Source organism: Oryctolagus cuniculus, chromosome 11, assembly GCF_051225735.1.
Source record: "Oryctolagus cuniculus isolate XC-2025 breed Fujian yellow rabbit chromosome 11, ASM5122573v1, whole genome shotgun sequence".
Lineage (NCBI taxonomy): Eukaryota > Metazoa > Chordata > Mammalia > Lagomorpha > Leporidae > Oryctolagus > Oryctolagus cuniculus.
The window spans coordinates 55,287,371-55,302,653 of record NC_142877.1 but is presented as its reverse complement, the minus strand read 5'-3'; the positions used below and the strand labels follow the sequence as shown (position 1 = coordinate 55,302,653).

Genomic DNA, 15,283 nt, shown 5'->3' with positions numbered 1-15,283 from the left:
CTGGCTAGACGCTGGGGCCAGCAGCAGGTCGTGCAGGTGCAGGGTGACACAGGAGCCCTGGGGAGTTCAGAGGGGGTGTGGCCTGCTGCCCCTGGGGAGCCCTGAAGACTCTGTCCCCTGCCCATCTGGCTGGTTGCTGGTCTGTCTCCTCCCCCCTCCCACCAGGCCCCCAGGGTCCCCAGCCGCTACAGGTGGTGTGAGTGGCAGGGGCTGCTTCTCAACCCCAGATGGCAAGATGCTTGTGGGTGGGGGCAGGGGCGGATTGGGGCCTGCTGGGAGCTAAGCACTTGCTCCCTAAGTACCTTCCCCTCCCTCCTCTACCTAGTGGCCATCCACTGAGGGGCCCAGGTGTGCGGGTGAGGGATCACAGGGCTCATTGTACGTGTCAGTACAGCAGGGTCCCTGGGATGCCACCGGCTGCCTTGCATCTGGGATGGGGGTGGGGGGTGAGGAGCCTCGAGGCAGGAGAGGCCTGGGTCTCTACTCTGCTCACCCCAGTACACAGTCTCTTCTGTGAAGGCTCCACCTGCCCATCCCAGAGGCATCTAATGGGCACCTCCTTTCCTGAAACCCAGAGAGGTGGGCGGCACACAGGCCCTGGGCCCCACAGCTCTGCTGAAATGTCCCTCCTTGGGGCTGGCTGCAGGCAAGTCAGGCTCCCCTCACCCCCCAACGTTCCCACCTCCAGTGTCTTCCTGCTGCCCTGGCGTTGATTTCCTGAAATTCTGCAAGTTCAGAGCTGGAAAGAGCCTTGGGGTCTGGAAGGGACACCGTGCGGCCCAAGCCCTGGCTTAACACACAGGGAGAGACGATGGCAGAACAGGCGCTGGGACCCAGGTTTCCTGACTTCGGAGGCTCTGCTTCTCTGGCGCTGCTTTCTCCCTGCATGCTGGGAGCCATCCTGGCTTTAGTGTCTCCAGGGAGGGGACCCAGCGCCCACATGCCACTCCCCAGAGTGGTGCTGCCCTCTGGTGGTCGGGAGCGTCTTGGTGGAAACTCTTCCTAAGATTGCCTGCTGAGGCCAGACTCTGCCTGGAGCCCCAGCCCTCTCCCTCCCAAGCGTGTATGCATTTAGTCGAGATACCGGGGCGGCCCTTGGCCATGGAGCTTGGGCCCTTCCGCCTGCTGCAGCCAGCCGGTCGCTGCTGCTGCCCTGCCGCAGGGGAGACGCACCAGGGAGAGGGTGGGTTGCTGAGGGGCCACAGGCCAGGCGGCAGGGGTGAGGCAGCCCTCCGTGGCCTCTTCCCAGGCCCAAGGAGGGGATGATAGGGGGGTAGTATAAGCATTTTGTGCACGCCTGCGACTTCCTCTTCCAGGTCCCCCCAGCTTGGGCTCACCATCTGGTCTCGTCACCCCGCTTCCGGGTTTCACCTTCCTTTTGCTCTGGCTGCCTCAGCTCCTGGCACTCAGGATGGGGCTTGGGGTGGGGGTGGGGCCCAGGCTGACGGAGAAGCCCAGGTAACACTCTTTGGGGTGACACTCGGGTGCACACACAACCCAGGGAGAGCCGAATCCTGCTCCCCTGACCCTGTCCGAGCTCTAGAAGTCTGAAGGAGTTCTCACCACTGCTTGTAAGCTGGGGAGGCGGGAGGGCCAGGGCTCGGCGCTCAGCTGGCTCTGTGGCCTGGCAGGAATGGGGCTGGGCCCCAGCTACAAGACTTGGCTTCTTGGGAAAGGCACGGGCAGCAGCTGGACAGCTGACTGGGTGGGGCATGGTGGTTTTCTTTTCTTTTTTTAAATGGCTGTTGCAACCCCGCAGTGTCCGTGGAACAGTGTGTGTGTGTGTGTGTGTGTGTGTGTGCACGGGGTCCCGGGGACGAGGCCAGCAGCACAGACTGGGCACAAATCTCGGGCTGCTGGGGTAGGGGAAAGTGCGTGTCGGGGTTTATTTGCCTTGGACAATGGGTAGTTTCAGGTCTAGTCCTGCGCGAAGGCCAGGAGCCACCTTGTCTCCAGGTGGAGGTGGCACTGTGTCTCTGCTGGCTTGAACAGGTCTGAAGGGAGAGTTCCTGTCTGCTGATTCACGCCTCAGATCTCCGTGGTGGCCAGGGCTGCACTAGGGCCAAACTCTGGAGCTTGGAACTCAATCCAGGTGGGTGGCGGAAACTCAGTCACTCGAGCCATCAGCACTGCTACTCGGGATCTGTGGTAGCAGGAAGACAGAGCCCGGACTTGAACCCAGGAACTCCAGTCTGGGATGTGGAAGTCTTACCTACGAGGCCAGTCGCCTGCTCCCATTTCTTTTTTTTTTTAAGATTTATTTATTTGAAAGTCAGAGTTACACAGAGAAGGAGAGACGGGGGGCGGGGAGAGAGAGAAAGAGAGGTCTTCCATCCGCTGGTTCACTCCCCAGTTGGCCATCCGAAGCCAGGAGCCAGGAGCCAGGAGCTTCTTCCAGGTCTCCCATGCAGGTGCAGGGGCCCAAGGACTTGGGCCATCCTCTACTGCTTTCCCAGGCCACAGCAGAGAGCTGGATGGTAAATAGAGAGTAGGGACTCAAACTGGTGCCCATATGGGATGCCGGCACTGCAGGCGGCGGGTTTTCCAGCTATGCCACAGTGCCGGTCCCCCCCCCCACTCCCATTTCTACACCTCACTCATGAGACTCTCGTCTGCTCCTCCCTTATTTCAGAACACATCGAGAGTGACGATGGAAAAGGACTGCTTCTAGGGTCCCAGGCCCTCCACCTCACTTCCCTCCTGGTAAGCATGGCTGACCAACTGCTTTATTTCTGACTCCCTCTCGTGGGGGGACAGCATTGTGCATCAGCCTCCCTGAACCCCCAAACTCACAAGCAAGACTGTCAGGCTGAGAGTCTCCCAAGGACTCCAGCTGAAGCCAGCTCCCATCGCCCCCAGCATTTGCACCTGCTCACACCCAGGCCCGCGTGTGCTTAGTTTTTTCCCTCTTCCTGAAGTCCACACTGAGTTTCCCAAAGACAAGCAGGACCACACCAGCCTTCCTGCGGTAGTCTGGCTTTTGGTGCCCCCCCCCCCCCAAGATGGCACCAAACGGGACAGCTTTAAGAGGCGTGTCCCAGGAGGTGGGCGGGGCATGGGAGCTGTGTCCAGGTGCACAGGGTGGGTGCCCTTAGGGAAATCAAAGTCGCAGGAGGACCCACACGGCACTGCAGTAAAGATGCTGGGTCTGCTCGTGCCTTGATCTTGGACCTGCTGGCTTTCAGAAACGTGACCAACACGTTTCCATTGTTTATAAATCACCCATGCTAAACTATTATTATTTAAAGGTTTATTTATTTATTTGAAAGGTAGAGAGAGAGACGCAGAGATATTTTCATCTGCTGGTTCACTCCCCAAATGGCCACAACGGCCGGAGCTGTGCTGATCCAAAGCCAGGAGCCAGGAGCTTTGTCTGGGTCTCCCACGCAGGTGCAGGGGCCCAAGCACTCAGGCCATCTGTTGCTTTCCCAAGCACATTAGTAGGGAGCTGGACTGGAAGTGGAGCAGCGAAGTGGAGCAGCCAGGACTCGAACCGGCGCCCACACAGGATGCTGACTCCACAGGCGGTGGCTTTATCTGCTACATCACAACACTGGCTCCTCACTGTGAATTTTTTATTTAATTTTAAAAAAAGATTTATTTATTGAAAGGTAGAGTTACAGACAGGTAGAGGGAGAGAGAATGAGTGAGGAGAGTGTTACCATCCACTGGTTCAATCCCCAAATGCACACAATGGCCAGGGCTGGGCCAGGCAGAAGCCAGGGGCTTCATCCAGGTCTCCCTCGTGGTTGGCAGGGGCTCAAGCACTTGGGCCATCCTCCGCTGCTTTCCCAGGGGGATCAGCAGAGAGCTGGATCAGAATGGGAGCAGCCAGGACTTGAACCGGTATCCAAATGGGATGCTGGTGCCACAGGCAGCAGCTTAACCGCTGTGCCACAGGGCCAGCTCCACTCGCCGTTAATTTTTAAAGACTTATTTATTTTATTTGAAGAACAAAATGACAGCGAGGGAGAGAGAGGGAGGGTGGAGGGGAGAGAGAGAGAGAGAGAATCTGTCCATTGGTTCACCCCCGAAAGCTGAGCTGGGCCAAGCAGGAGCCAGGAACTCCATCTGGGTCTCTCCCATGCGTGGCAGGCACTGAAGCACTTTAGCCATCACCTGCTGCCTCCCAGCTCCTCAGCAGGAGGCTGGATAGGGAGCAAAGGAGCGGGGACTCAAGCCAGGCACTCACGCGTGGAATGTGGGTATCCCAAGCCACTGCACCAAACACCTGCCCCTGCTTATTTGTTGAACTTTGATTCCAGAGCCCCAGAAAGAGAGACAGAGAGACCAAGATCCCCCTCTGTAGGCTCACTCCCAGGATGCCCACACAGCTGGGGCCTGGGCAGGTGTCAGGCAATCCAGCTGGGTCTCCCACGTGGCGGGAGCCATCGCCACTGCCTCCCAGGGTCTGCGTGAGCAGGAAGCTGGGGTCAGGAGCTAAAGGCAGGCACGGAGCCCAGAAACTCCACAAAGACAGACTGGGGGCATCCAGCCTGCCAAGCCAAAGGCCTGCCCCCGGGAGCTGTGTCTTAGGTGTGATTGGCTCTGCGCCCTCTGTGACGCGAGCGGGCCTCAGCCATCAACAGAAAGCCTTGAGAGACTGACGGCTCCTGAGGGAGGGCTCTGCTTTCAGATTCCAGACCCCAGCCCCAGCTCCGCCCTGGGTCTCTGGACTCCGCTTCCCGGGCTAAGCTCTGTGCACACAGCCATCATCAGCTGCCCAGGCTTTCTCCCGGTCTGGCTGCCCTCCGTGCTCCTAGGGCAGTCTCTCCTGAACTCGGCTACCGTGCATCTGGCTTTGGTTGTATTTGGCAAGCATGCAGGACTGCGAAGATCACGACACGTGGCGTGGGGGACGGAAGTCAAAGAGGTGCGAAATGAAGACCCCAGTGAGAAGCCACTCAAATTGGCTCCTGTGTCTCCTGTGTCCCGGGGCCCTACAGCGATGACAGGGGGCCCCCTCCAGGGGCACCGGCAGTGCTGCCGGCCTTACTTCCCCGGTGCTGAGGCTGAACCTGCCACTCGCAGGCCAGACCCTGGTGAGGTGCCCGATTAGAAGGGGGCCTCCTCCCTGACCGGGTGGACAGTCACTACAAACCACCTTCTTGGTGTCTCCGGAGGAGCAGGTGCGCAGATCCCAAGGGGATGCAGCCACAGTGGCATGTCAGCCAGGTTCCTGGGCTTCTGCCACTTTGTCGACAGCACTGCAGCCAGGACGCAAGGGCAAGTGGACCGGTAGCAGCTGACCGGGTCACTGGGACACACACGGCGCTTCAGCTTCCGGAGCTTACGGGGTTGAGTCTCCGAGGGATCAAGGCTGCCCGGACCCTGGCCGTTGGGAGGAAGGGGTGGCCTCCCCCTCTGCCCACCCCAGCCCCCCACCCCCAAAGGCTGGGCCATCACTCTGCAGACGTAAGACAGCTGGCACGAGAGGAGCTCTGTGAATAAAACTTTTAATAATGTACAGCAGAAACTGGACAGGCTCATTCTTATATTAAAACAAAAGATTTCCTATATTACAATTTATTTACATTTGCATACTGAAGAGGTAAAGTGTCTAAGTGGCTATTTTACAGTCCTTTCTAATAAAATGTACAAAAACAAACAGAAGTACCGAGAGTGCCGTTTCAGGGCGGGGGGGAGCCTCGAGGGTGCCCCTACCGAGAACGGGCTTGGACTTGGTCTGTGAACCCCGAATCCGAAGGTGCAGGCGGCCCCCGGGGCCGCGCACCTGGCGCACCAGCGCGGCTTTAGCGTCTCCCCACCTCCGGCCGAGTGTCAAGAACGGTGAGGGCCAGGCGTGGGACTTCCTCAGACCTGCTCAGCCTTCCCCAGCCGTGCAGGACAGAAGTGGCGGACCGGCGGCTCGGGAGTCATGGCGGCTGCGAGTTGGCAGGTTCCCAGAGGCTGGCTGTGTGGCTCGGGGCGGAGCAGTCCGCCACAGAGGGTCTCCCGCACGGAGGAGGGGGGTCGGTGATGGGGGGTGAGCACGTCGCCCCCACCCCAGGTGATGCAACTGGTAATCCAGGGCAGTCAGTCCGTGGCCAGTAAATCGGCCCAAAAAGTTAGGGGAAAGATCTCCTTTAACGCAAGGAAAGCAACACAGGGGGAAATTATAAATAGAACGGCCAGGAGCGTGGGAGGCCGAGGGGAGGCTTTGGCAGAGACTTGCTGGGCTGGAGGCAGGGGCGCGCTGAGGCTGCACACGGCCCCTCCCGGGGGCCAGGGAGGGGCTCAGAGCAGACTGGGGATCTGGGGGTCTCGCTGCAGGCGGGGGCAGAACCCGCTTTTCTTCAGTGGTCTCAACACTGGAGCCGGCGCCACCGCCACCGGAGCGTCAGGAGCAGTAGGGCCAGGCCGTGGCCCTCGAAGTCGCATTCCCGGGCTTCCCCGGGCCGGCCGGGCGGGACACGCATGCTCAGTAACCGCCTGCAGGGGGCGCAGCAGGGCAGAGGCACACAGGGAACCGGACGCAGCAGGGACGCGACCCCTCCCCGCATGAGGAGGCTCCCCCAGGGCTGAGTGGACAGGCTCAGGTTCAAGGACAGACGTTTCCAGTGTGATTGAGCTATGTGCGTTAGATCACAGAATCATCTTTTTTTGTGTGTGATTGTTTTTGTAGGGATTTCTTTAAAAACAAATAGATTGAGAGGTAATCATCACACAGAGATGGTTCTCCTTTTACAAAAACTGAACAATATTTAAAAAAAGTTAAAATCCAGACCCTCCCAATAAAATAAAATAAAATAAAATAAATCAAACCACTCCAGTTAAAAGTTATGGCTTCAAAGTTATTATATACCTAGATACGCTGACCGAGTCACCACCCACAACCGTTTCTAGAGATCATTCAATACTCTACTCTGGTTAAAGAACACGTTCGCCTCGGGCTGCTCCCCGGCCAGGGTCCCTGCAGCAGGTGCAGACCTCAGCCGCCCTCCCCCACTGCCCAGACGGCCCAGGGCAGAGCCCCACGCAGCCCGACACCTCCCGCCCACCCCCACTGGCTCCCCACCCTGAACCCACCACCACCAAAAATGTACACTGCTGATTCCAGAATCTGGGACAGGGCAGATGCGACATTCCGATCGGAGTCCTGCGACCCAGCTTCAAAGCCCCCCCCCCCGGGGGGGCCTGTCCTCGACGCTGAGGGCGGGGCCTGGGGCTGGTCCACGCCCTGATGCCCTGTGCCGCTGCTGAGCGCAGTGCCCAAGACTCCCCTTGCCCATCCTGCTCCCAATTTTGACCCGAAAACCTCTCCTGCCGTGGACAACTGGGCCAGCTTTGGTTCCGGGAGACTGGAATGGAGGAGGGGAGCTGCGTGGATGTGGGGGGCGGGCCTCGGGGGGGAGGGGCCTCCTGGGAAGGGGCCCCGGGGACACCAGATGCTGCGCACTGGGGAACAGAGGCACCGGCACGCAGAGACAGCAGACGGGCACACACCTGACCTGCACGCGCACAGGAAGCTGAAGCAGGTGAGTGCGCACACAGACAGACAGACACACACACACCACGGAGGGCGCACCTCGGCACAGGCGCGCACGGCTGGACAAACAGGCGGCAGCCCCCGGCCCGGCGGCGGTCCCCCTGCCCCTCCCCCCATGTCCGTGCGGGTGAGGCGGGGAGCGCGTGGCTCAGCGCTGCACTCCAAGCTCCTTGGAGCCGCCCTGGGGCACCCCAGCGCTGGCAGCGAGCCCGCTCCTGCGGCCCCTCCTGGCCGCGCGCCAGGGGCACCAGAGTCGGCGGGACCGCCCACTACAAGCAGCGCGCGATCCGCTCTGAGTCTCCACGCCATCAGGAGGTAAATAGAAAAGGTGTCTGTGTCTCAAACCCATCGTGGGAGTCGGCGAGTCTCCCGGGCTCTGTCCCGCGCGCGGGCCAGGCCTCCTGGCCGCGGAGGACTGGGCAGAAACGAGAGGTAGGCCTCCATCGTGCGCTCACCACGGGGCTGCGTGGGGGCGGCAGCAGGCTAGATCTTCACATCCTCCTGCACGCTGAGCTGGGACAGCGTCTTCTTGATGCGCAGGGCGGTGAGGCGCGCCGCACCGTTGGCGTACCAACACTCCCGCATCATCTTGCCCATCACCCGCAGCGCCTGCAAGAGACCCACCGGCCCTCAGCGCTCCCGGCCCACAGCCAGCCCCAGCCGGCGGCAGCTCCTGCGGCCGCAGCAGAACAGACGCGTGCGGCTCTGTTCCCGCCACGGAGCGAACGCGGGGGTTTCCTTCGCCAGTGCACACGTGCCCTCTAGCGGCAGCTCCCTCTAAAAGTCATAGCTACCCATGCGGGGCTGTCTTCTGGAACCCTAAGTTCTCACCGCACGCAAAAGGCACCCGGGTGCCGGGCAGGTGCGTTACCTGGACTGCGGTAATCATTCCCCCACGCTCAAATCTGCGTGCTGGGCACTGCAGTGACAACCCACTTCCGGAAAAAGCTGGTACAAAGTAAAGCTGAGCCACAGACAGCCTGGAGACCCACGTGCACGTGGCCAGGAAACCCTGCCCCGAAGCGACTCGGAGCCCAGAATGCCTGTCTACGTCATAAATGATTTCCAGCAAACGCTGTCCCCTCGCCATTCTGCCTGCCACCTCCCCCACGCTGTCCAGCCGAACCCCAGCTCCCACTCACAGACTGCAGGGTGGCCCCTTCCTCACAGGCAGCCCCCCCGCGCCTCCCTCCTGCTCCAGCCAGCCCTGCAGCTCCAGGCACCACTCGCTGATCTGCGTCCTGGGAGGGCGGTCACCTCTGAAGGCCCGGCAGGCAGCAGCATGGAACCCAGAACCCAAGTGCTTCAGATCTGAACATTTGCAGCTCCAGCTCCGTGCTAAGGAAACTTGGGGAGGGGACCCGGGTGCAGACAGCACTCACTCAGGTCTCACATGCACCTCCAGCACAGCCTGCTGGTGTTGCTACGTCCTACACCCTGACCGCTGCCGGGGGCGCGGCGGCGTGTCAGCCACCACCAAGCTTTGGATTCCAGGGATGCGGCTGGCCGGCTGCTGCACCTGACGCCCTCAGAAAAGCCCCATGGGCAGGGCAGGCTTCCTACCTCGTAGCTCTGCCACCAGTTGGGGACATTGGGACGTAGCTTCTGGTCACAAACAACCTTCCGCATCTCCTCGATGGAGGGGTCGGACGGCACCAAGTCGTAATACGGCAGCTGATACTCCTCGTGGACTCCTGCAGGAGAGAGGAGGTGTGCCTGAGTTCCCAGCGGGAGGAGGAGCTCACTCAAGAATCATGCACATCGGCATGCACATTGGCATCTGTGAACACCAACTTGGGCTCTACGAAGCGGGCTGGCCCTGGCTATGCGACCAGAAACACGGAGTACTGAGAACGGGGCCGGCCCTGTGTCACGGTGCATTAACCGGCACCCCGCGCGGGTACCAGTTTGAGTCCCGGCTGTGCCCTTCTGATCCAGCGCCCTGCTAACGCGCCTGGGAAGGCAGTGGAGGATGGGCCAAGTGCTTGGGCCCTGGACAACAATGTTGGAGACTTGGATGGAGTTCTCGGCACCCATCTTCAGGCTGGCTCAGCCCTGGTCATTGTGGCCATCTGGAGAGTGAACGAGCGGGTGGGAGACCTCTCTCTCTCTCTCCCCCTTCTTCCCTCCCTTCCTCTGCCTCTCTGTAACTCTCCTGTTCAAATAAATAAATAAATCTTAAAAAAAAAAAAAAAAAAGACGCGTGTGTGTGTGTGTTTAAAGACACCTGCATCCCTGCGTCCGACTGCCAGCTCCGGCCCCCAGCTCCAGCTTCCTGCTAATGCAGACCCCGGGAGGCGGCAGGTGATGGCTCAGGTAGCTGGGTTCCTGTCACCCACCTGGGAAGCCTGAAGCGAGTTCCTGGCTCCAGTCCCAGCCCTGGTGGGCTTTTGGGGGAGCGAATCAGAGAATGGAAACTGTCTGCCTCTCAAATAATGAGAAAAAAGAAAAAGACTACCAGATCACCTTAAAAGGCTCCACTTCAAGAACTCCCTGCTGGGAAGAGATGAGAACTCTCAGGCAACAGTAAGACTAATAACTCTGACAGTAACAAATATTTTTAAATCCACCAGTTCACAACGATTCTAAAAAGAGAGACCTGTCAGCATCGCAGGATGCTAGAAATGAACTCATTATTCTGAAAAATAACACAGAATCATGTATTTTTCTTGCTTTCCCTTTTCAAGCTAAAGTCTTGGTAACAAACAAAGAATTAGGGAAAGTTTCACTTCTTCATAAATTTTTTTTAAAAGCTTTATGGGGCCAGCATTGTTGCACAGTGGGTATAAGCACTGCCTACGATGCAGGCATCCCATACGGGTGCTGGTTTGAGTCCTGGCTGCTCCACTTCTGATCCAGCTCCCTGCTAATGCACCTGGTAAAGCAGTAGAAGATGGCTCAAGTGCTGGGGCCCCTGCACCCACGTAGGAGACCAAGAAGAAGCTCTTGGCTGTGGTCTGGCCCAGCCCTGGCCGTTGTGGCCACTTGGGGAGTGAACCAGTAGATGGGAGATTCTCCCTCTCTCTTTGTAACTCTTTCAACAAAATAAAATAAATCTTTAAAAATTATATTTATTTATTTATTTGAAAGGCACAGTTACAGAGAGAAGGAGGGAGAGAAAGCAAGCGAGAGAGATCTTCCATCCACTGATTCACTCTCCAAATGGCTCCAATGACCGGGACTGGGCCAAACCAAAGCCAGGATCTCCCACGTGGGCACAGTGACCCAAGCACTTGGGCCATCTTCCACCGCCTTCCCAGGCACATGAGCAAGGAGCTGAATCAGAAGTGGAGCAGCCAGGACTTGAACTGGTACCCACATAGGATGCTGGCACTGCAGGCACCACGGTGTCGGTCCCTTCTTTTTAAATTTTATTTTTTATTTATAAGGCAGAGTAACAGAAGTGGGGGGAAGAAGGCAAGGGGAAGGGGGGGGGAGGGAGAGAAAGGGAGGGAGGGAGGGAGGGAGAGAGAGAGAGAGAGAGAGAGAGAGAGAGAGGAAGAAAACCGATCTTCCACATGCTGGGTCACTCCCCAAACGCTTCCAACAGTTGGGGCTGGGCCAGGCTGGGGCTGCCGCATGGGCGCAGGGGCTCAAGCATTCGCGTCAGCATCCAGCTGGGTCAGAAGCAGAGCACTGGGACTTGGATCCACACTGATGTTGGATGAGGCAGCCCATGGGGTGGCCTCAACGCCCACACCAAAAGGACCACTGCTAACCCTGGGAACGAAACGCCAGGCTTCCCCAGCATTGTGGCCCGAGAGCCAGCGCGCCAGCACGCAGTGCCTCTGCCGGGGAGGAGAGCCCCAGCCCTGCTTGGCTCCTGTGCTGTCCCCCCACCCTGCCTCTGCGCACGGAATGACGACAAACAAGGGGCGGGCATTTGGCCACTCTTAAGCACTGGCAACCCTCCATGAGAGCCCTGGGGTCTCATACAGGGCCCTGGCTCCTGGCACCCGATTCCTGCCACTCGGGGGGACAGAGCTGATGGCTCAAGCGACTGAGCTCCTGCCTGCCATGGGGGACACCTGGATGGAGTTCCTGGCTCCTGCCTCACCTGTGGGACACCAGGACGGAGCTCCTGGCTCCTGCCTCACCTGTGGGACACCAGGACGGAGCTCCTGGCTCCTGGCATCAGCCCTGGCCTGGCGCAGCCTCGGCTGTTGCAGGCCTCTGGGGAGCGAGCCAGCAGATGGGGAGCTCTGTCTGTGTCTGTGCCTCTGTCTCTCTGACGCTTAACCAAAGCCTCCAGGTCAGCACGACACGAAACACTATTCACCAGGGGGCTCCGCAGAGCAAACACTTCCCTCCCGCAGCTGCCTCCAACAGCCCCGACGCTTGGATGAGTCCCACGTGTGACTCAGGCTCTGGCACCAACCACCCGACAGGGTATAAAAAGAAAGGGGTGGGGCCGGCGTTGTGGCACAGCGGGTTAGGCCACTGCCTGAGATGCCGGTATCCCATGTGAGCACCAGGTTTGAGCCCTCGATGCTCCACCTCCGATCCAGCTCCCTGTTAATGCGCCAGGAAAGCAGCAGCAGATGGCCCTGGTACCTAGGTCCTGCCACCCGTGTGGGAGGCCTAGAGGAAGCTCCTGGCTCCAGCCTGGCCCAGCCCAGGCCATTGTGGCCATCTGGGAAGTGAGCGGCTCTCCGGGTGTCTCTGTCTGTAACTCTTCCTTGTAAATAAATAAATCTTAAAAAAAAAAATAATAATAAAAAAAGATAAGAAATGGGGGCACAGGGCCAGCGCTGTGGTATAGCAGAGGAAGCCTCTGCCAGTGATGCCGGCATCCCCTATGGGCACCAGTTCAGGTCCTGCCGCTGCACTTCCGATCCAGCTCCCTGCTAACATGCCTGGGCAAGCAGCTGAGGATGGCCCAAGTGTCTGGGCCCCTGCACCCACGTGGGAGACCCGGAAGAAGCTCCTGGATTCCCCTGGCCTGGCCCTGACTGTTGCGGCCACCTGGGGGAGTGGACCAGCAGGGGGAAGTTCCCTGTCTCTCCTCTCTCTCTGTCACTCCAACTTTCTAATTAATCAATCGGAGGAAGCAGGAAAGCGAAGGGAAAGAAAGGAGAGAAGAGGGGACGAGGGGGCGGCGCAGGACAGAGGCGCATTCAGGCAGCTCCTGTGGCCAGGGAAGGAACAGAAAGATACCTCCAGAGTTGCACCGTCGGGCAATCTCCCAGTACACCAGCCCGAGGGCATAGATGTCGGCACACTTGAACGAATCAAAGTGCTTCATGTTGATGGTTTCGTCCAGTACTTCCGGGGCCATGTACCTGCGGCAGCCAAGGAGACACGGTCACAACTTCCTCCCCAAAGCAAAGGCTCGGGGCCCCTGCGCACCGGGCGGGCCCTGGGGGCTGGGGCTGGCCCGAGTGCTTCTCGTTACTGCAGCTTCCTTGTTTTGGACTCAGATCTCAGCGCCCCAGCACAGCTCTGCTGGTGCCGCCCTCGTCTCAGGTGTATCTCTGATTTATTTTGGAAGAGCCAGAGAGAATGTTCCACCTGCTGATTCGCTCCCCACATGCTCCCAGCAGCTGGGCTGGGCCAGGCTGGAGCCAGGAGGTCAGCAGCCACTCCAGGTCTCTTCTGGGAGTGGCGGGAGCCGTCGCCACTGCTGCCCGGGGTGCACGCAGCAGGATCCAGGCACCATGATCCGGGGCGATGGCGACCTGACTTGAGCGGTGACTGAACAGCCGCGCCAAGCCCCAGCCGCTGTGTCTCTCTGCTTCTTACACATCGAGATGTTGTTTATCTGGGGCAGGCATCCAGCCTAGCAGTTAAGCTGCCCAGGTCCCACACCAGAGCGCCGGGGCTGGACTTGCAGCTCAGGCTCACGACAGCAGCTTCCTGCTAATGCACACCCTGGGAGTCACCAGCGATGGCTCCAGGAGCCTGGCTCCAGCCACTCACGTGGGAGAGCTGCACTGAATTCCTGGCTCCTGCTTCAGCCTGGTTTGTTTTGTGCACTTGGGAGCTCTGTCTCTGCTTCTCAAGTGAAACCTATGAGCAAAACACAGAACCGGGCCGGCGCTGTGGTGTTAAAGCCCTGGCCTGCAGCGCCGGCATCCCATATGGGCATCAGTTCAAGTCTCGGCTGCTCTACTTCCAATCCAGCCCCCTGCTGTGGCCTGGGAAAGCAGCAGAAGATGGCCCAAGTCCTTGGGCCCCTGCTCCTGCGTGGGAGACCTGGAAGCAGCTCCTGGCTTCAGATCGGCGCAGCCCCGGCAATTGCAGCCACCGGGGGAGTGAAGCAGCAGATGGAAGACCCCTCTCTGCCCCTGCCTCTCAAATAAATATTTAAAAAAAAAAAAGGCAGTCCCAGTTCCACCTCCCAAGTCAGTCTGTACTCAGAGGCCCCTCCTCTTTATGTCACTGTGGATGAGGTGGGAAGCTGGCTCACACCCTCAAGGGCTCCCCAACTTCCACCCGGCCCGGCCCGCCGAGCCCGGCTTCTCAGGGGCCTCTGGCCAGCCGCCCTGTGGAGCACGGCACCTTCCTCCCGCCCCCAGCCCCTGTGCCTACCCCACCTCCAGAGCTGGCTCCACATTCTCCGCTCACTCCCCGCCCTCAGGACCACCGACAGCCCCGTGGCCGGGAAGGGGGAAGGCCGGGGTGCGGGGGACATCCTACCGCTTGGTGCCCACCCTCTGGTTGGGGGCAATGTCGATGGTGTCGGTGACGGCGTCATGGCGCACGGCCAGGCCCAGGTCTGCGATGGCACACATGCCGTTCTTCTTCACCAGGATGTTCTTGGACTTCAAGTCCCGGTGAGCAATCCCCGGCTTCCCTGGCAGGAGAGCAGCGGGCGTGGGTCAGGCGTTACAAGATGGCAACGGCCCTCCTGGGGTGGGACGAGGAGCAGCACGTGACCGCCCCACTGCTATCCTCGCCTCCCTGCATGAATGCGCCTGCTGCCACCACGCACAGGCTGGTGACAGGATCCAGCTTCCATGCTGGCTTCCTACCGTGGCCTGCAGAGTCTGTCGCCCCGCTCAACCAGCCCCGCCTCTGTGACCAGAGCCGACACCACCCACAGAGCTGTTGCGAGGCTAGAGGTCTGTGTCCTCCAGTGCAGCCCCGCCGAGGGGCCAGGGCACGTGGAGGGGGGTGCGCTCACCTTGGGTCCCCACGATCTCCATGTGCAGGTGCGCCAGCCCACTAGCAGCCGACAGGGCCAGCTTGATCATGCCCTCGATGGTCACCGTGTACCGGTTCAGGTAATCGAACAGCGAGCCATGCTCGTGGTAATCGGAAACCAGCCACAGCTGCGTCCACGTGCCGTTATCTGCGGACGACACAGGCCCATGCTGGAGAAGGTGCGAGATGGGAGGGAAGGACCTGTGCCGCGCTGCCACCTCCCCTGCATGCCTCCTGACACCTCCGCGCCCGGTTCGTCTGCCATGGGCACCGGCTGCCGTCTTGAGCAACGACAGGGGACGGCACCCCATCATGGCCGCAGGCCAGCCAGGCTGTGGGATTCTAACAGCACCCCGCTGTCAGCAGTCCAGGAGACAGCAAGCAACACCCCGCAGCCTGACCAGCCTGGCTCCCAGGTGTCCAGGGCTGCACCTGCAGCTGCTCCACAACCCTCGGAGGCCTCTCAGGCTGCCACTGCACCCCACCGCAACGCCTTTCCACAGTCTGGCGCTCCTGCCCAGCGGTGGCTGTGGGCTCCCCGTGAGAGCAGGGCAGGCCCCCCACCCTGCTATACTCCACTGTGCCAGAGCCCAGCGCACTGCTCAGGCTGCCTGGAGATGCCGGCTCCTGTCTCAGATGTGGGCAGTG

The 15,283-nt window shown here is 59.9% G+C and overlaps 1 protein-coding gene across 3 annotated transcripts in view; it reads right to left on the bottom strand.

Annotated features, from left to right (window-relative positions):
- Window positions 1–5,440: 5,440 nt before the first annotated feature.
- ACVR1B (activin A receptor type 1B) overlaps window positions 5,441–15,283 on the bottom strand; it is a 38,255-nt gene continuing 28,412 nt past the window's right edge. For all 3 annotated transcript variants that reach the window (XM_051845500.3, XM_089308384.1, XM_089308385.1), the window contains 5 exons: window positions 14,616–14,783; window positions 14,129–14,285; window positions 12,647–12,771; window positions 9,053–9,183; window positions 5,441–8,098 (listed from right to left, as the gene is read on the bottom strand). In XM_051845500.3, coding sequence (XP_051701460.1) covers window positions 7,973–8,098; window positions 9,053–9,183; window positions 12,647–12,771; window positions 14,129–14,285; window positions 14,616–14,783 — 707 coding nt within the window. In that variant the 3' untranslated portion in view covers window positions 5,441–7,972. The remainder of the gene's footprint in view (window positions 8,099–9,052; window positions 9,184–12,646; window positions 12,772–14,128; window positions 14,286–14,615; window positions 14,784–15,283) is intronic.